Source organism: Engystomops pustulosus, chromosome 3, assembly GCF_040894005.1.
Source record: "Engystomops pustulosus chromosome 3, aEngPut4.maternal, whole genome shotgun sequence".
In the NCBI taxonomy this organism is placed as follows: domain Eukaryota; kingdom Metazoa; phylum Chordata; class Amphibia; order Anura; family Leptodactylidae; genus Engystomops; species Engystomops pustulosus.
This window is the reverse complement of record NC_092413.1, coordinates 18,666,818-18,688,225: the sequence shown is the minus strand read 5'-3', so window position 1 is coordinate 18,688,225 and position 21,408 is coordinate 18,666,818. Positions and strand designations below refer to the sequence as shown.

Genomic DNA, 21,408 nt, shown 5'->3' with positions numbered 1-21,408 from the left:
CCTAACGAGATCAAGAGTTGGAAGGGTTACATAGTGATTGATGACTCGGCCTGTATGACTGTTTATCATAATGGACCTGCATTCTGCCAAATATGAAGCGCTCTCAAGTATTCCAGTGCCATGTGTATTGAGAACATTTACAAGTTTGTTTAGCTTTATGGACACCAAATTAATAGAGCATATCTGTATATAATTCATTGTCATTTACTAAGGGCCCGATTCGCGTTTTTGCGACGGGTTAACCAAATTTTACCGTTTTGCGCAAATTTTTCCCTGAATTGCCCCGGGATTTTGGCGCACGCGTTCGGATTGTGGCGCAAAAAAAACCCAACAGATTCTGAAAAACCGCCGCATTTTAAAAAAAAATGTCGCTCGACACGCGCTTACCTGCACCCACGATGGCTCGGTGAACTTCAGTGCATTCCGATGGTCTTCAGCGCAGCAGCGACACCTGGTGGACGTCGGAGAAACTGCCTTAGTGAATCCCGGCAGAACCCGAATCCTCCGCAGAGAACGCGCCGCTGGATCGCCAATGGACCGGGTAAGTAAATCTGCCCCACTATGTTTTGTGAAGGCCTCAGAGATTTGTTAGAGAACATTAGGGAACAAACAGCATCCGGAAAATCAAGGAATTCACCAGAAAGCTCAGGAATAAAGTGTATTACAGGTTAGGTTTAAAAAAATAGCCCAGGCTCTGGATAATAATCCGAACAGGGCTCAGTGCGGCCAAATCATGATTTCCAGGACTATTTGGAAAAGGTGGTCACACCAAATATTTATTTGGTTTCAGCTGCAATAATAAGAAGAACACAGTTAAATTAAAAATTACAGTAATCTACTAAATAGGAGTTTAGGTTTAAGTTTAGGTCTAACTTAGGTCTAAGTTTAGGTTTAACCTCGACATATACATAAGCTTACTAGATGCACATATCTTCCCCAACCATCCTTTAAGCATGCATGCCTGGCCTATATATCAATACTGTAGTGTTAAAGATGAGTGGCTGCCGGAACGTAATTCTCTTATATCGTAAAGGTTACCTGTCACTTGAACTAAACCATACTAACTAAACATATCTGTGAAAAATGCTAATATTGTTATTCCCCATGCCTGAAAAGTTCCACAGTCTGTTTGTAAAGTTGACTCACCATCTATGCAAATGACTCCATGTGAGTCCGACAATCATCTTTTCTCTGAGATGTGTCCAACGTATTCATGTCCTTTCTGCTCCAGATGTGCCCCTTCCCCCATTTCCACTCACTGAAGAGAATTCCTAAGGAAGGGGGAGCTTTTTTCTTTTCAGCCAATCACAGACAGACCATATCAACCCCTCATTCTGCCCTTCCCCAGGAATTCTCTTCAGCAGTCACACAACCAGCGTGTGAATAATGTAGCAGGGCCGTGTTTGCTCAGCTGAAGACAAAGCAGGCCCCTTGTCATTCAGGATGCTGGAGGCTGTGCTGAATGTGCATAGATGATGAGTCAATGGGGAAGGCATGGGGAATAACAATATAGGGATAGTTTTACTGCTGTATAATAGCAGTTTTCAAAGCAATGTTTAGTTAGCGTGGGTTATTTCAACTGACTGGTTCCCCTTAAAACCTTATATGCATGATTTATGTTTCGGCAATATATTCTCTTCCAGGGGACAGTAATCTCATGTTTATGGGCAGCCTTAATATAATATACCAGAAGGTCACTGATGCTGGAATAGGAGGTCCTCTTGGGGGGGCTCAGTGAAAACTGCTGTTCTAGAACCGGAGTATAGAACCCTGACACATTGACCACATTGTCCTAGGTACATTATCCTATACATTATCCTCCATACACAGACATATTATACATTATATTTCATCAGATGAAAGATAAGGCACATAGGATGCTATTCCTTATAAGATTGTAGATTGCCTGTTATTGATTGCGTATTGCCCTGGAGATGTGTGTATCAGCCTCTTGTCACTCTTTCCGTGACTTATGTTGATTGTGTTTGTGGTTTGATTAGTTTTTCTATTGCACTTGTTACATTAGGCAGTAATTTACATTGACCCTCCGGGGGTCATTTCCAGAGACATTCTGCATTGCTGTGATTCATTGGGAGACCTATGAATTGCTTGTATTTAATATTTCAGCAGTTTGTTCTTTTGCTTTACATTCACCGCACCAGGTAATAAAATTGAAAGAAAGATGGCAGCAGAAGGAGAGGAGTGTGTTGGTCTTGGGGAGGGGCAGTGACTTCTCTGCTCATGTGAATAGAGGAATGTTATGCTATGTGAGGGAATTGGATGGCAAAATAGCACAAATGGGTCAATCTCAGAAGGATTAAGGCAGCGGTAGAGGAATGTGATGATCTTGTTGGAGGCAGTGACCTTGAGGGGCGGTATTTAATAAAGCCAATGTCTTGGTGGTAAATTTTATTTACAGCATTGACAAATCTGCTCACACACTGTAGGGATCAGCAACAGAAGAAGAGTGTGTTGGTTTTTTGTAAGAAAGTGACCTGTCAACTCAAGTGATTATTCTGTTAGTTGTCAATACCCCAGTTCGTCACTACAGATAGGAGAAAAGCAGCAGAAGAATAGTGTGTCATCATGGGATTCTGTTAGATGCTGATACCACAGCACTTTATTACAGCAGCAGAAGAATAGTGTGTTGGTCTTGTGCACAAAAGTGACCAGTCTAATCATGTGATTCTGTTAGATCCCGATACTACAGCACTTCATTACAGCAGTAGAAGAGTGTGTTGGTCTTGTGCACAAAAGTGACCAGTCTAATCATGTGATTCTGTTAGTTGACTTTAATACAGATACGGGGAATAGCGACAGAAGAACAGTGTATTGGTCTTGTGGAAAACGGTGATCATTCTCTTAATTGGATTTTGTTAGATATCAGAAACCCAAGCACTTTAATAGAGCATAGCAGCAGAAGATGAGTGTGTCGGCCTTATCAAATACAGCGACCTGTCTGTAATTATATGATACTATAAGCTGCCAATACCCCAATACTTTGGTACTGATAAACATAAAACAGTGATTGGTCTTATGATGGGATCCTGGGATGTCAATACCTCAGTACTTCAATGGAGATAAGGGGAACAGCAGCAGAATAAGAGTGTGTTGGTTTTGCCGGAGTCAATTAATCATTAATCATTAGAAGAGTGTTTTGGTGGAATAAAGTAATTCATGGGAAAATATTGATACCCAAGTACTTCAATACAGATAAGTTTGTTGGTTTTGGGTAATAAAGTGAGAATTCTTACCATGTGATGCTGTTAGATTTTACTGTTCATATTGCTCTCTCTTGGTCTCGGCATCCGCTTGCCCTTAGAGTACAGCATACTCTTTGATACCGGTGTATTATTTGTATTGTGTTTGTTTAGCTGGTACAGATTTCCAGGCTGCATTAGGGGCTATTATCACCCAATTTAAGAATTAGACATGAAGACCCAAGAGAGATCATCCAGTTCTGCTCCGACCGCTCACATTTTCTACCATTGGATGGAGACGTTATGAAAGTGATAAAACAAATCTGAACAATGAACCCTGGGCGATACTTACAGTGGGTATTTGGAGACGTTATTGAATCGATGAAAAGCAATTGAATTTTCAATAAAGTTTTCTAGACTCTGAAAGGCTGATATGTATCAGGGTTAAGAAGCCTCTGATAACAAGATTACTGATTTCCCCGGATGAAATATTTATTCAGTGAGACTTTGCAAATGAAAGCAGAATCTTTCAGTGATGTGTATCGTGCGGAAAATCAATTGACTTGGATTCTACTGGTAAATAATATTTACTGAGATGACTTTCATTGCATTCACCGTGAAGAAAAAGTGTTGTTTATGTAGTGTTCACGTTATTCTGCATTGATGACCCCCGGGATGACTATCCTCGACAGGGAACTCGCTGAGTTACATACCTTCAAGTGCATCCCGCTGAGTCCGGTAGTATTCATTGGGGGTTTCCCACTAATAACTCCACTGGTAAGACCTCAAAATATTCCAAGACTAGGGGTCGTTAAGTGCCTCATGTCACTGGAGTGGTGGTGGTGCACATCGTCGGCCACCACAACTCCATTTACTTCTACTGAAATGAAGAAGATCCCCACTCCGGAAGTGCGATAGAACTGACTGCTCCAGTGGCCAAAAATGTACCACCACTATATACTACATAGAAATGAGACCCCAGATATCCAAAGGATAGGAGTCCTTGAGTGCCTTGAGGGTGCTAAAGAAGATCACCACTTGGTAAGTACTCAAGAACACCTACCACCACTCAATTCACATGGAATAGTTGAGGACCCTCATTCTCATGAGTACTAGAGGTCTAGAGGTGGGTCCTCCAATGATTGGATACGTATCCCCTGTCCTGTGGACTGTTTGAGAATAATATTATTCAGAAATTATAGTGTTTGACCATTCTATAGTTGGGCACCATGGTACTTCTGTTCGGCAATGATATGCTTTAGCGTACACCATGTGACAGTATAGGCTAGACACTACCGATGTGACCTCAGATATCATTAGGATGGTAGTCCCTGAGTCCCAATGGCTCACTTGGGAAGTTCTTGGGAAAGAGCTTTATTTACTTGGGTTACTTGAGGGTCCCCATTCTCGTGATTGCTGGAGGTTCAAAAACACATTTGCTGTGTACTGAAGAAAATCACAGCTCAGGAAGTCCCATAGCAGCGACCAAGAATTTGTCCCATCTCTCCATTTGCATGGGATACTTGCGGACCTCCATTCTCATGATTGCTGGAGGTCCAGTGGTGAGATGTTCAACACACATTCTGTAGATTTCTTTAAAAGGAATATCTCTTGGACATTATATAGTTATAATATGGTATGGAATTGGGCACCATGACTTTAGGCACTGTCTGGTGTGCTTTATCGTACCAATGAGACCCCAGATATCACATGGTGGGTCTATTGAATGCCCAATGGCACTGAAGAAGCCACTCGGGAAGTTCTTGGGGAAGTGCTCGTGAATGTCTACCACCCCTCCATTCACTGGTACTTGAGGACTTCTTTTCTCATTACTGCTGGAGGTTCAGGGACACATATGCCCTATCGTGTATTTTTAAAGCAATATCACTTAGAAATTAAATTGTTATGTGACCATGGTTGGTACTCTCATTTGGGCACCATCTTTTTGGCACTTGTAATTTGACATTGTAGGATTGGCTTCATGTACACCAATTGTACAGTGAAGGGTAGACTCAACAGAAGATGCACCATCCAGTGTAAATGTAGTTCTAGAACCTCATTTCAGGATGTGGCATCTTGGTTTCCATCTATAAAGTGTTCCTGAGGGATCTCTCATGCTTTGATTAAAGGAAGTCACTTGGCAATCCAAGTCTTAACACTCCCGGTCCCGCCAATTGGCGATCAAACGTGTTCGATTTCTACTTGTTTGTATCCAGAGCAAGAATTTTGGCTTTGGTATTCTATGTGTCATCCTCCACCACCTTCCGATTGATGATACAATGTGATTCTAGGACAACCCTTTAAGTGTATCTTCCTGGAGATATACTTTACCAAAAGTACATTGCAACACTAATAAACCTTCTGACCGATATCTCTGAATTAGAGTTGGAGCCTCTCCTGACAATTTTTGCCCTATATATTCTTCTCAGTTATGACCTCTGGTGGCTTAGGGTTATGTCTTATATCCATGGACAAAGTATGTGAGATACAGATAGACCTGGAGGAGCACAATTATCAGACTCTGGTTGATGAGGGCTTCTGGTTTCATGCCTCCTATTTCACCCTCCACTAGTCCCCACCCCACTGTTACTGCTCTAGTGGTCTTGGGTAATTGGCGGGTTTAGATTTCCTTTATGTCATGGGAATGAGAATGATGGATTTCATCCATATTCATCGAGCAAGTTAGAAGTCATGGAAATATATTTTAGTGCAGAAATTATGAGAAGAAATCCCATGGATGTGCCATAGTGGAGCTCTGTTTAAAGGGACATCACAACCTAATTCCAATCCATCGGTTTGTCCTATTACCTGATCCTATTCAAAGTCATGTCCCAATTCCAAGGCTCCAAAAACTTCTAAATGTATATTTTATCTTCTCTTGCCATGAAACAAATCCGTAGCTCACTTTTCAGGCCCATCTCCCCCTTTAATATGGTTTTCTGATTTTAAGTTAACAAAAAAAACCTCCAGTCCAGCTCCGTGGTGTTTTTTATTCTCATGATGCCTCAGCACAGCATCACAAGGGCAGCTAGAAGTAAAAAAAAAATACCTCTCATCCAGCTCAGTGGTGTTTTCTATTACCATGATGACTCAGTACAGTATCACATGGGCAGCTATATATTGGTTCATCTCTGCCTGCTGGGAGGACGGTGTGGTTATCCTTCTGTCTGTACCTCAATAAGCCAAGCATCATACTTGTACCTTTTGTGCAGGGCTGTGAAAAATGGATTTATATTTCAGGATTGCACTGGGGGCATGTCCTTACATTTTTGTGTTCTTTGCTCTCTGCATTGAGCTGACCTACAGCTTTACTGTTGTAGTCTTAAACCAGAAGCCTGCTACGGCTTTTACTTAGAGCAAAGGGACAGGGCTGTGGAGCAGTTCAGTTTATTGCAGACAGCTAAGTACACAGCAGTGTGAGGACACCCCCCCCCCCCCCCAGTGCACCTGGAGAAGCCACAATTCTGAAATATAAATCAATTTTTCACAGTCCTGCTGCTACCAACAACACACACAAAGGTGTGGCTACCCAGATATTTGGGGTCAATACCTAACACTAACTGCAGGAAGGACAGAGAAAAACAGTTCGAGAAAACACCCCCATTGCACCTGGAGAAGCCACAATCCTGGAATATAAATATACTTTTCACAGTACTGCTGCTACTAACAACCTACAAAAAGGTTGACTGTAAATTAAGATTCTAATACATGGCAGTCCATAAAGTCGGAGCTGCTCTTTACATTCACAGTAGGGCCATTGTCTCCAGTGCCATTACCTAACACTGGCTGCAGAGAGGACAGAACACAGCAGTGTGAGGACATACCCCCAGTGCACATGGAGAAACTACAATAACTTGGAGAAACTTCAACATACACAAAGGGCTGATCACACATCTCTCCAGGGCTAATACCTGACATACTGCATGATCAAACCAGATGACACAATCCTTTATTGTAGAACAGATTTTATTGATCTAGCGCAATTCAACGCGTTTCAAATACACATAAAGCAATGTATAAAAAAATAACACTCAACAGTAATAACCTAAGTAATGGAACCAAGGTTATATATAAACAACATTTGTGTAGGTATATAGGGTTTACAGCGATATTTGTAGCTCTAACCTCGGCTGTTTGATGTGTGTTATTGGTCTCTTTGGTTTGTGCTATTCCTTTTTGCTGTTTTAGAGCAGGTTTATGTAACAGTTTACATGACATATGTCAGTCCACGAGCGGCTTTTCGCTGTTCTCTGGTTTCTGTCCTTGGGAATTATTACTATTTCTTAGGTTTAGGTATTGCTGGTGTGAGAGGTAAAATTCTGGTGACAGGTCTTCTTTAAAGTTGGGGTCCGCTCATCTCTAATGATCGGTTTGGGGTCCAAAAAGGAAAGATTTTGCTCCTATTAAAGGCCTTTAAAATGGTGCAGTGATGGCTTTCACAGGCGTATTAGACCATATTGGGGCTCATTTACTAAGGGTCCGAACGCCGCACTTTCGTCAGGTTTCCTGAATATTTCTCTTTTGCCCTGAATTGCTCCAGGTTTTTGGCGCACACAATCGGATTGTGGCACATCGGCGCCGGCTTGCTCACGACAGAAATGGGGCTGCGTGGCCGTCGGACAACCGCCGGATTCGGACAAACCGCGGAATTTAAAAAAGAAAATGTGTCGCAAGATCAACACTCACATGCGCCGGGAAGAAGAAGGTGAACTCCGGCGGACCTCGGCGCAGCAGCGCCACCTGCAGGAACTCGGATGCACAATCTTAATGAATCGCGCCGGACCCGATTCCTCATCGGACAATGCACCGCGGGATCGCGACACGACCGGGTAAGTAAATCTGCCCCATAGAGTAAAATACAAGAACCATAATTATACATGAATATCAGTAACGTAGCAAATGAGGCTTTGGATAGTCAACACTTATAGTGTGCAAATCGGACATAGAAGGGCTTGAGCTCGTGAGATGGAGCCATAGATGGTTATACCGTACACCACCATTACACAGAACTAGAATCTGCACCAATATTATGTTTTCTTATTTCTGTGCTCTATTTAATATGTAAATGACGATATATGAAACATGACACTATGACACTTCATCACACACCGATTCCTCGTTCCCGCTCGTCATTTGTCACCGCTCATATCATGTTGTCATAATATACTCCGCCTCATAGACTTCATTCATCACGTCTCAATCTGAATGATCTACCAAGCATTCAGGGACAAGAGCAGAGATAATCCACAACAGATCAAAGAGGGGATGGGAGGCCAAACGTTTTTTAGACAATTTAAATCTATACTACTATGTACACATTAAAGTGTACAACTACCAGAGTCTATAAGGACACTCCCTGGACATGGCATTCATCATCAATCCTATGATGTCTCAGCACACTATCAGATGGGAAGCTAAAGACTGTGCCATCTCCGCCTGCCCTGGTGTGATTATCCTTCTCTTTAAAGGGAACCTGTCACCAGGGACATCATTTACACTAAAGACAGGTTACAGAAGCCAATATTAGCTGCATTGCAAATATGTCTTTCTGTCTTCTCTAAGCATTTGCATTACAATATAATTGTGTGTTATAACTTACCTTGCACCCTGACAGAATCCTCTATGTAGTTTTAGTTTGGATGCATTTCAAAAAACAACACTTGTCTGACTTATCTGTCCTACAAACTCCTCAGCTCTCAGCCCCCACCTTTGTGCTCCTGTACAGCTTCTCCCTCCCCCACTGATGTCAGCTCACCAGGCTGTGACCACTTTGAAGGAGCAGGAGGGTGGAGCTGTACCGGAGCAACAAAGGTGGGAGCTGAGAGCTGAGCAGTCTGCAGCAAATGCATCCAAACCAAAGCCCAACCCCTAGGACTACATAGAGGATTCTGTCAGGGTGCAAGGTAAGTTATAATGAAATTGTAAAGCAAATGCTTAGAGAAATGTGCAGTGCAGCTGTAATGGGCTTCTGTAACTTGTCTTTAGTGAAAATGAGGTTCCTGGTGACAGGTTTCCTTTAAAGCACATCTACCACCAGGATGAAGGATTGTAAACCAAGCACACTGACATACTGCTGTGTGCCCCTCTGGCAATATCCGTTCTTCTTTAGCTTATGTCCTTTTTTTTTAAAGGCGTAAAAAATATGCAAATTAGCCTGAGAGGCTCTGGGTTTCATAGGTGTTAATGGAGCCTGGAGGCCCTCAGGCTTATTTGCTCACTTTTCATGGCTTCTTTTCTTAAAAACTAGAACACAAGAAGCTAAAGGAAGAGCGGATCCTACCAGAGGGGGCACACACCAGTATGTCAGTGTGCTTGGTTTACAATTCTTCATCCTGGTGGTAGATGTCCTTTAAATCCTGCTTCCAATACTGTATACATCTCCTTAATATTCCTGTGTGCCAGGAGTCTGTCTATACACCGTTAGAGGAGAATTTGTGTGGTACAGTCTATTCATCACAGAATAGGGAGATAGTGAAGCAAATCTTAATTTTCTGTCTGGTGTCTTATTATATTACATGTGATCAGATTTATACACTTTCAGGATAGTCCGTTCATTTAAAACATAACTAAACTGTCAACAAAATTGCACAAATTAATAGTGTGGACGATAATGGAACATTTAGTAACTGTGTAATATCATTTATTATAGAAATATGTTCCCGTGTCTTTCTCCCCCTTCTGCCTTTTTTCTTTATTTAAACAGTTTGTGTAAATCACCTTCTGTCCTGGACTCACTGACACATGAGAGATACGCAGAGAGGCTTTAGTCAAGTATATTATAAAGTTTATGCTCTATTCATTTCTGAAATGTAAAAGTTCATTATATGGCAGGAGGAAGAAGGAAGAAATGGGGGGATGATAGGAAGGAATGGATGGAGTAGCATTGAAATGAATGAGGGGAAGTAGGATATAATGAGGTAGAGGATGAAGGAAGAAGGAATACAAAAAGGGATGGTAGGAAGGTAGAATGGTAAGAGGGATGAACAGAAGAAAGGATAACTTTGGGAGAGAAGAAAGGACTGATGAAAGAGGAGAGAATAGAAATAAGAAGAGAGAAGTTAAGAACAATGGAAACAGGAGAGAAAGAAGGGAAAATTTAAGAGGAATTTGGAGGAAGAATAGAAGGAAAAAGGAGAGAGGGAAGTAAAAAGTAGAGAGTAAAGGAAGGAATGAAAAGGGAGAGAAAGAAGGAAGAGGAGAGAGGGAAATAAAAATCAGAGGGTAAACTGGAGGAAGGAAACAGGAGAGAAAGAAGGAAGAAGAAAGGGAAGTAAAAATTGGAGAGTGAAGTGTGAGAAAGGAAATAGAGGAAGAAGGAAGGAGAGAGAGAAAGAAAGAAGAAAGAAAGGAGATAGGGATGTAAACATTGGAGAATGAAGGGTTAGGAAGGAAACAGTAGAGGAAGAAGGAAGGAGAGAGAGAAGAAAGGAGAGAGAAGTAAACATTGGAGAGTGAAGGGTTAGGAAGGAAACAGGAGAGAAAAAAGGAAGGGTAAAGGAGAGTGGGAAGTAAAAGTTGGAGATTGAAGGGCATGGAAAAAAGGGATTAAAAAGGAAAGAGGAAAGTAAAAATTTGGAAGTGAAGGTCAAGGAAGGAAAGAGAGGTGGAAGGAAAATTGAGAGAGGAAGGGGAAAAGGGATGGTGAGGAGGAATAAGGGGAAATGGAGAGGGAAGGAAACAGTGTTTTGTCCACTTAATCCCCTGGAGATCAGTGGCCCCAAACCTGAGGCCATTGCGAAACTACAATTCCCATTGTGCTATGATATTGGGATTTGTTATCACATTAAAATGAACTCTTATACTTTCATTAAATCACAAGATTAATGTTTTTTCTGATGTGTTCCGGCTTGGATCAGCTTCCGTCCCGTATCAGTAGGTTCTTAGTTCTGTTTCCTGGCCTTTGATTTTGATGTTTATTTTTCTTCTTCTCTTTTTATTTTCAGGTGTTTTGATGTCGGCCTTCACCGTTTTCTCGTAAGGTAAGCCTAAAATGAGCCTAAAAACACTCATGAGAGGAAAATTGTTGATTTAGTGTTGATCATTTGACATAATTTACAGTATTGTGTGTTTCTTTCTTGCTCTAAGGAAGGCATGTTGTGAGGGCTGAGAGTTGCTGGAATGAGGGAGTTATTCTTCGATCTGGATATATTTAGCTTTGTACTTTTTCTGATGTATACGGGATAATCAATTACCTCCTATCATTTATAAAACTATTTATACACCACTAAATTACCGCCCCCACCCCCTGAGATACAGTATGAAATATTCTTTCTAATGTTCCTTCGTTTATGTTAAAACTTACCTACAAAAAAATTGCATTCAAAGTCATATAAAAATAAGCTAAAAGAGTCACTTTTTGTCCTGAAATGAGTCACACTGAGAGACTGGTGGGGGCACAGCATTTCAGATGCCTCTTGTCTAGGACTTCAAACCAGCTCATGTTCTGGTCTCATTGTAAAGATGAGATTCTCAACTTCCAAAACACATCAGTATTGTGATTCTCTGTTTTACAGAATTGGAGACACTGGCATTTAAAGACATAGGCAGGTATTGGATCTTTATTTGGAGCATGAATTCCTAACTACTGTATGACTGTAAAGGGGTTGTCCAAGTGTTTAAAAAAATCTAGAAGCGAGGCTGGGGAGGGCTTTTTAAAAAAAAAAATAATTATGTACTCACCTTGTCTGATGCTCTGCGTTCGGTCAGAGCCATGCCCCTGTATGGTTACAGGGGCACGGAAGCTCCACTCTGACTACTTCCGGGTGGCCGAGCATGCCCACCCGTCTGCCATCATGTCCCGGTGTCTCATACAGCGCTGGTGCAGGGGATAGGTGGTCGTGCCGGTCCCCAGGAAATAGTCAGAGCGGATCTTCTGTGCCCCTGTTAATATACAGGAGCTTAGCTTTGACCGATCGCGGTGTGGGACACCAGGAGTGCCGGACAAGATGAGTAGATGGTTTTTTAAAATCTCCCCAGCCCAGCTCCTAGATTTTTTTTACATTCGGACAACCCATTTAACTGTCAGTATCTTGAGTTCTGTAGAATTCTGAATTTACCTGGTCATCTTTAAAATGACACAAGAAGCATGGAACTATCTGCTACAGAGCCCAAAATAGGAGTGGTTGAAGTGACTCTTCCCTTCTATTTTCTCATTGTGACTCATCTCATTCAAAAAGTGACTCTTGCCATCTAATTTGCATATTACTTTGCAGGTAAATATTTTTTTTATGATTTGTAACATAAAAGAGGGAATGTTAAAAAGAACATTTCACGCTCTACCTGAGGAGGCTGGTAGTTGAGTGGAGTAAAAGCTGCTGACAGGTTTCCTTCTTCTTCCACTTGAAGACATAAACTGGTTTTTAGGAACATAGGCTCCTTAACTGTGCCCCGCTTTAGAAGCTCCCCACATGCCAGGAGCTTACCCTCCATTTGTCTCTGGATACAATGGAACAGATAATCTCTTTAATGGATCATTTTCCAAGCAGCAGTCACCGTCTGATGCCAAACTCCGAAGTAAAATTGTATCACGAACTGTTCACTGTCTAATTGTCATCACACACCGCGACAACAGAGCGGCAGCGCGGAGACAACACATGAATATGGAACGGCTCTCTTTGTCTCGGCAGGAATTAGCGCACGCCGCGATTCACACCACTAAACCGATCCATTTTTATAAAGCCACTTCATAGATTCCCCCAGTAGATACTTTACATATCTGAAGCCGGCAGCTGTTCGGAAGCGACTCCTCGTCTTCTTGTAAGGGTTTTCCCACCAAAGACACTGACGGCTTATGGCAAGACTTCACCTTTAATGACTGATGCAGGTTTAAAGGGCTTTCCTGTTACTGATAAACCAAATCGATAAAATACTCAGTCCATCTCGTGGTGCTCTCTCCTGTTTGTAACGTCAGAGGTCCATGTTGCCATGATAAATGGACAATGCCGCCTCTTATCTGTTCCCTCCTTCCCCTCCTCTTGCATCTCTGCACTTGGTTTCGAGCACCAAATAATAGGATAGAATAGAAGATAAGCTTGAGAAAAGTTGTAGGTCCATCATGTCCAACCGATAATCATACGATATAGAAAGAAAGAAAAACCCTACAATGCTGCTGCTGACTGGTCCATGATGGGAAATATTCCTTCGTGACCCCAAATAATGGCAGAATAACTCCCTTGATCAACATCATATTAACCAGATGTTTTGTGACCATCACACATAATATTTTTACTCTCAAGATAGGAAGCCAGACCCCTCCTGAACATGTACAAAGTATCGGTCATCACAACATGCTACTGCAGAGAGTACCACAGTCTTACTGCTCTTACAGTAAGGAATCCCTGTGTATGACAATTGTAGAAGAACCTGCACTATAGGGGTAGGGGATGCCCCCTGTCTATGTTGATGGTATAACCATCTGTACTCTAGATGTAGAGGATACACCCCTATGTATGCCAATGGTAGAACCACCTCACCTCTAGGCTTAGAGGACGCCTCCTGTATAAGGCAATAGAAGAACCACCTCTCCTTTCGGTGTAGAAGATGCCCCTTGTCTATGCTGATGATAGAACCACATCTCCTCTAGTAATAGAAGATGCCCCCTGTTTATGTGATAGTAGAACTTCCTCTCCTCTAAGCATAGAGGATGCCTCTGTCTATGGCAATGGTAAACCACCTCCTCTGTTTATGGCTCTATGGTGATGGTAGAACCACCTCTCCTCTAGGTGTAGAGGATGCCCCCTGTCTATGGTGATGGTAGAACCTCCTCTCCTCTAGGTGTAGAGGATGCCCCTCTCTATGGTGATGGTAGAACCTCCTCTCCTCTAGGTGTAGAGGATGCCCTCTGTCTATGGTGATGGTAGAACCACCTCTCCTCTAGGTGTAGAGGATGCCCCCTCTCTATGGTGATGGTAGAACCACCTCTCCTCTAGGTGTAGAGAATGCCCCCTGTCTATGGTGATGGTAGAACCTCCTCTCCTCTAGGTGTAGAGGATGCCCCCTGTCTATGGTGATGGTAGAACCTCCTCTCCTCTAGGTGTAGAGGATGCCCCCTGTCTTTGGTGATGGAAGAACCGCCTCTCCTCTATTCACAATTAGATTTTTCTGCCATGCCACCTAAATATTAGTTCTAATCAATTTTCGGGAATAAATTTGCTTCCTCTTCTTATAATAGAATAATAGGTTTTTTCAAAGAGTCATATGAGATAACAGGAACATCGTTTTTGGCCGGGGTCCATAAACAGAATTTAGTAAAGAACCCTATAATCAGGCGCTCCGAGGTTTATGTTGTTGTCTTCTCTTCCCCCGGTAGTCCTCATATTTGTCGTTTCGGCACAGTACTTTGAAGGATGTTACTTTTTTCTAATGTCGGCATCAGCTGGATGTCTGAGGAACGTCTTTCCTGTGCCGATATCAGCAGGTCTGCAATTTCCTGTAATAGAATCGTGAAATTGTCGCTAATTACTATATTTCATAGCAGAGGAGTTTAAGGCATGTGAAGTCTAGCAAAAAGTTAATATTATTTTCTTTATCACATTTTTGCAATTATGTTCCGTCACACTGATAGAGTCCGTAACATGGAGGGGTTTATTTTCCTTCCAAATCTCTAGGGATAAACAATATGTGAATGGTGTCTTTGAGAGAATTAGGGCGCATCCGTGATGTGACTTGTGTTTTGCTGTGACAGATTAAATGCCAACCTCCTCCAATGGCCCCCTTTGACATATATTGTGGCCATTGTTTGCCTGAAACAGCGTTTGTTTCGATTATGGATTTTAGTAATTTAACAACAGAGCCTCCATTGTGATATGTACAATGTGAGTCTTAAAGGGGTTGATCATGAATTTCTATATATGACCTATGTGCACACATCAACCACACCAAAAACAATTGGAAACAAAGTCGGAAGCAGTCATCTCTATGTCCCGATATTGGACCTATCTTCCCATATATGAAAAAGGAGCCATGGCTTGTAGCTTCCGACCACAACTGGAACATGGAGCCAACTGCTACCAGATGCATGTGAGAGCGGATCGAAGAAGAGGCCTGATGTTGGCCTCCTGCAAATCAAGTATTGATGGTCCGTGCAAAGGATAGACCATCTGTAGGGATGAGCGGACCCGAAATGCGATGTTCGAGTCCATAACTTAGGGATCCCGACCTCAACCCCTTTACCACAATCATGACCAGCATCGGATGTTACTAGTGGGGAGGAGCATTCAGGTTCGGATACTCGACCACAAACTGAACTTTCAGGTAGAGGGTTCGGCCGAATTCGTCAAACTCAAACCTCAATGAGTCCACTCAACCCTAACCATGAGTGCTAATTCCTGGACAATCCTTTAAATGTGGAATACCAGATTGTTCTCATCCCCACCTACCAACCCAACCCATTCATACCCTTCATATACAGCAGCCAGTCAACTAACACGCTAGTCATTTCTTATCACTCCTGTTTGCTGGACTTCTCCCGTGCTGCACCCATTCTGCGGAATCAGTCTCCAAACCTTTAAAACTTGCTCCTAAAAACCGGTACCTAACCATTCAACAAATATTGTTGACTACTGTTGACGGTAACTGTTGTATTCGACCAGAAACCTGTTTCCGTTTTTACTCAAAGCAGTGGAGAGGTGGTGTGGAGCTGTTCAGTATTGAGTGAACAGCAGTGTGAGGACACACCCCAAAATTTATAATCCTAAAATATAAACTTATATTTCACAGTCCTGCTGCTACTAACAACGCAAAGGTATGATTACACATCTCTTTAGTCTTTACTTTGCTTATTACTTGGAGCATGGAAGATGTTCTCGCATAGATCTCTGAATATTTCTGTAGTTGTGGGGCCCCCCATTTCTTCCTTCTGATCCATGGGCCTGAACGACTTCATAGGAAATATTACAAAGCTCTTTTGTTATATTATTCTAACAAACCCGACTTCTTCAGAGACCGTAATACCGAAGATGGATCTGGTAGAAATAATTCCCGGCTTACGTAGTGAAGCGGGAGCTTTAGTTAACATCTAAAAATAGAAATCTTATAAACTCAGTGGAAACTAATTCAATTTCCTATACAAAGTACTGTAATTAGAGTCGTGTTTGTGGAACATCTTGAAGGTGCAAACTAGAAGATTATGTTACTGCGCCAAAGAAAATGAATTTATTTTATAGAAAAATACAAGACACCGTGATATCTTCATCTGTTTGTGTCTAGACTTAGAATAATGGGCTTCTATTTTGGATTATATTTTTGATAATTTTAGGTGATGCTGAATGTAGAGGCTCACATGAAGGTCTCTTAGTTGGGTCAAGTGAATGGGTATAGTAACTAGTTAGCGTCAAAGCAGAGGGGTTCAAAGACAATATTGAGTAGAAAGGACCACAAGTAACCACCGTTGGTCAAAACTTACCATGGTCTGTACAGGCAGTCCCCGGGTTACATACAAGATAGGGTCTGTAGGTTTGTTCTTAAGTTGAATTTGTATGTAAGTCGGAACTGTATATTTTATCATTGTAATCCCAGCCGGAACTTTTTTGGGCTCTGTGACAATTGGATTTTAAAAATGTTGGATTGTCATAAGAATCAATATTAACACTAGAGCTTTATTACAGACACCATTGATAACTGTTACAGCTGATTATTGTAGCCTAGGACGAAAGTACAGTAAATTACCAATATCCTTAAGTAGGGGACCGCCTGTATTTAGGTTTGGAATTTTGGGCTTGTTAATATTGTCTCTCCCCGATCACGTCGTTGGTAAAATAAAAAACTATCTACTGTATCTAGAAAACATATGGATGGGTCATAAACAATGGTTGCACTCTACTCATAGTACCATAAGGCTACCTCCTTACGTATGTATAGTAGGACATTATGGTTGCATGCCTAGGTGCCTACAATACTTCTGCTACTGCTTTGGAGTAGTTGGAGTCTTCCAACTGTCTTGGTCCTTCAACATCAAAAAGATCATACAGATCACTAAAGTTCTAGCACACAGATCATTACACACACATACACCTATGCACTGTTACACAGATAGATCTATAATCTAATACAGCCCTAAAAATACTATACACACTACCTGCTATGATGGATGTGTCAGGCTGATTAGCAGATGCAATCATTCTCCCCTCTTCCCAGGACAGTGGGGGATGGTGAGTACAGAGAACGGAGGAGACATAGCACGTAGAGTAGTAAATGGCATTCATCCTATGTACTCCCTACTATTCATTGTCCTTTTTAGCCTTTTCAAAGCCTATATAGAAAGTAAAAGGAACCTGTCATCAGAAATTAGCCCAATAAACCACTAACAGTATGTAGTTAAGCAGCAGAGGAGCTTATAGATGATGTTTCTTTCATGGTCTGGTGTGGTGGCATCATCCAGAAACTCAACTTTAAAGGGAGATGTTACTTGGTTTTATGAAGTCAAGGGAGTGGAGAATTTAACATTGAAGTCAAGCTCTCTCTGCCTTAAAACGGCCCCTTCACTGTAACTGATGGTCCTGCATTCAAGGATATCATTGACAGGATCTCCTGAAGTCTGATGCATGATGGCAGTCACATAGGTGGAGGTGTTCAGAGGCAGGGAGAGCAAGACTTCAGTGTTAAACTCTCTTCCTCCCTGACTTCATACAACCAATTAACATCTCACTTCAAAGTTGATTTTCTGGATGATGCCACCACACTTGGTCATGAAACAAACATGATGTGGAAGGTGTTCAACTACTTGAAAACAGAATAATAATGGTTTATGATGACAGGTTCCCTTCAATGGTGTGCAGGGACGGCTTATTGATGATACGTGATTCTTTTTTAAACTAGGCAGCTACATGGTGAGGAGGTGGACTCTGGGAACACGAGAGCAGAGTGTGGACAGAACAGACATGATGGAGCTGCTTCCTGTAATTACTGAGCAGAGACCAGAGGTAGCACAGTTCATAGCCACATCCCATATCTTTCTTTGAACCATTGGTACACAAAAAAGAATCAAAAAGGATTCAAGTTGGAGTAGTGTACCCTGGCTTCAGTGCGCATTCACTGGACTACGGGCACATGTGCAGCCGAGATATTCTAGCTATAACATATGGGGGCACATTTACTTACCCGGTCCTGTCACGATCTAGTGGCGCGTTCTCTGACGAGGATTCGGGTCTTCAGGCGATTCACTAGGTCGTGCGCCCGATGTCCACCAGGTGTTGCTGCTGCGCCGAGGTCTGCCGGAGTTCACCTGCTTCTTCTCGGATCATGTGAGTGCTTGATTTTGCGACACACTTCTTTTTTTAAATTTCCACAGTTTTTCTAAATCCGTTGGGTATTCCGACCGCCACGCCCCCAATTTCTGTTGCATGAAAGCTGGCGCGATTGCGCCGAAATCCGATCGCGTGCGCCAAAATTCCAGCAGAAAACGGAAAAAAACGGGAAACCCGGCGAAAGTACAGCCGCAGAGCCCTTAGTAAGTGACCCCCATGGTGTCAGACTGCTTCTAGTTTACACTTGATGTTTAAATTTAAGGACTTGAGTGCACTGAGGATTTTGAGGTGGTCTTCTAAAAACTTCTTCAAAAAATGCCCCTGTGGAATAAAGCGCTGGCTGACCCTTTGGGATTCTGCAGTGAGATAAGGGAGGATACTAATTTTTTTATGGATGGAAATAAGAAGCATCTTCCCCGTCTACCAATGCAGATGGGGGGCTGGGGGTTTGTTTCGTATATTGAAGCTGCAGTACCAGACGCCACCACACCCACTCTGTGTTACGGTGCTGCTGGCCTTTAAACTACTAAATTATCGGGTCCTAAATTTAGGCCATCAATGTTTTTCGGGCAGCTGTGTATATTAGACAATCTCACCTGTTTGTACAAACCCACCTCCCCCCCACACTACAAAAGATCAGTCTGACACCGTGACTAGCGCGTTTCACGTCCCCAGATTCCCTCTCAATTGGAGATTTTTAGAAAACATTATCACTTTCAAATAATTCCCTGTTCAGTAAAGAAGAATCACCGCTCAGCTTCTCACTTTCTGGAGCCGATAAACAAGATAAAGTGGCATGTCTCTAATTAGCGTGACACTTGTGTCTGTGTAGACTGAATGCGCTGTGATCAGATAGCACACATGACACGCGCGGCTCCTCACACGGATGAGACATTATCCTCTTCTTTCTTCAGTTTTTTAAAGTTTTTTTAAGTAAAATTTCATCTAGTGATTAGTGCGGTGATTTTTATGTTTATATTTTTTGGCCTATTTTAAGCCAGACGCTATTGAATAGGATATTATAAAGAGTTTTGATCCAGGATACTGAAAGAAACCTTTCAACCAAATTGTTCTAGACTTTAATTGTGGTTCTTAAAGGGATTTGTCATGAATCCATCCTCAATCCCCTATCCATCCCCTATCCATAAGATCCGAAGCCCAGGAGCCTGAGTTACTCTCGCAAACCATTGACTATGGGACTAACAGGACAATTGATCCTCGGAGTCTTAGTCACATGGCCCAATCCTGGTCACTAAACCCCCCTACTGCTCATTTACCCATTTACAATCTATCCTGACGCAGCACAGGCGCATGCACACCGTATCGGTAAGTGATGCCACCATGTGACCACCGAGGTCAGTGATTGGCTGCTGCGCACACAGGAGCCTCACTACTTGTGGTCTGCTCAAGAATAATTACAAATAATTGGGTCCGCACCGCTGCTAACAAGTACTGAGAATGAGTATTTTTATAATTTTAAGCCCCCCTCTGCCAGTCACTGTGGGGTTAAGCAGATATCCATTAAACCTTATTTATAGGCAAGATTTTTTTTTCCCAAATTTCAATCAGATCAGTGACCATTGTGTCAAGTATTTGCTTTATTAATGGAAATCTACCATCAAAGTCCATCATGATAAAGCGGGGACACTTAGTGTGGGGTCACACGCTGCGATCTTGGCCGGTTCTTGGACCGTTTTTAAACACACTGAAAACGCGTGCGTTTGGCTGGTTTTAATCCGTTTCACAGAAATGAAGAAAAAAAGATTCAAACCAGCCAAACGCACGGTAAACATACAAAAATGTGTGTTTAAAAATGGTCCAAGAGCTCACAGGGGGTCATTTACTAAGGGCCCGATTCGCGTTTTTCCGACGGGTTATCTGAATATTTCCGATTTGCGCCGATTTTCCCTGAATTGCCCCAGGATTTTGGCACACGCGATTGGATTATGGAGCATCGGCGCCTGCATGCACGCGACAGAAATGGGGGGGGCGTGGCCGTAAAAAAAACCAACGGATTCGGAAAAAAACGCTGCATTTAAAACAAAAAGTGTCGCTTGACACGCGCTTTCCTGCACCCAGGGTAGAACGGTGAACTTCAGTGCAATCCGACAAACTTCAGCGCAGCAGCGACACCTAGTGGACATCAGGGGAACTGCCTTAGTGAATCCCGGCCGGACCCGAATCCTCCGCAGAGAACGCGCTGCTGGATCGTGAATGGACCGGGTAAGTAAATCTGCCCCACAGTGTGATTGCACCCTTACTCCCAGATCCAGGCACTGGGTGACCCTTACTGTGACTGTGGTAATCTTCATATATTTGTTATCCATGGACGCCTTCCTTCTAAAACCAACTTGTAAAATTATGCTAATGAGCCAGAAGTGCTATGGGGCTTACCAGACCCCTGCCATGCTGTAGCTTCACAGGCTGATACACTGTCTCCCCCTCCCCAATGTTCCCTCGGCACTCTCCCCTGCCTTATGTAATCTCACTGCAGCATGGAGTTTCAGTGGGGAGGAGGAAGTGCTCTTGTACAGTGTCACTGCCTGTGAAGCTATACCACGGAAGGGCTCTGGTAATGCCCTCCTTAGGACTTTTGGCTCATTATCATAATTATAAAAGTTGATATTAGAAGGAAGGAGGCCATGGATCACAAATTTAAGAAGATTACCACAGTCACGGTGTCTGGATCTATGAGTAATGTCCCTGGTTTATCAGGATGGATAATAATTGTAGGTTCCCTTTAACCAGCCCTGTAACATTTTGTACCGTACAGTATTTCATGTATCTGTGTTGAGATTTGCTGTACTGTTCCTCTTATCTCCTATTCACAGGGATATTTAAAATCTACATTTTTGACTGGTTTGTCCGGAGTGAATGATCCTGGGAAGGACGCACGTGTTATCTGTATATTCAGTGATAAATACGTATCCCACAGCGATTATAGACACGGGATTACCGGGAACATT

General features: G+C 42.5%; 1 protein-coding gene and 1 long non-coding RNA gene across 11 annotated transcripts in view; one reads left to right on the top strand and one right to left on the bottom strand.

The window, feature by feature from the left end:
• HHAT (hedgehog acyltransferase) overlaps positions 1–21,408 on the top strand; it is a 169,252-nt gene that overhangs the window by 73,974 nt on the left and 73,870 nt on the right. For 7 of the 8 annotated variants that reach the window (XR_011854021.1, XM_072140204.1, XM_072140205.1 and 4 more), the window contains exon 9: positions 11,144–11,179. Coding sequence is in view for 7 of the 8 variants with exons in the window: in XM_072140204.1 (XP_071996305.1) it covers positions 11,144–11,179 (36 nt within the window). In the remaining variant the exon portion in view is untranslated. Of the gene's footprint in view, positions 1–11,143; positions 11,180–18,014; positions 18,119–21,408 lie in introns of all 8 variants that reach the window. The other variant, XM_072140208.1, reaches the window with a different exon arrangement.
• LOC140121050 (uncharacterized) overlaps positions 14,357–21,408 on the bottom strand; it is a 65,616-nt gene continuing 58,564 nt past the window's right edge. For all 3 annotated transcript variants that reach the window (XR_011854023.1, XR_011854022.1, XR_011854024.1), the window contains one exon: positions 14,357–14,628. This is a non-coding gene — a long non-coding RNA (uncharacterized lncRNA). The remainder of the gene's footprint in view (positions 14,629–21,408) is intronic.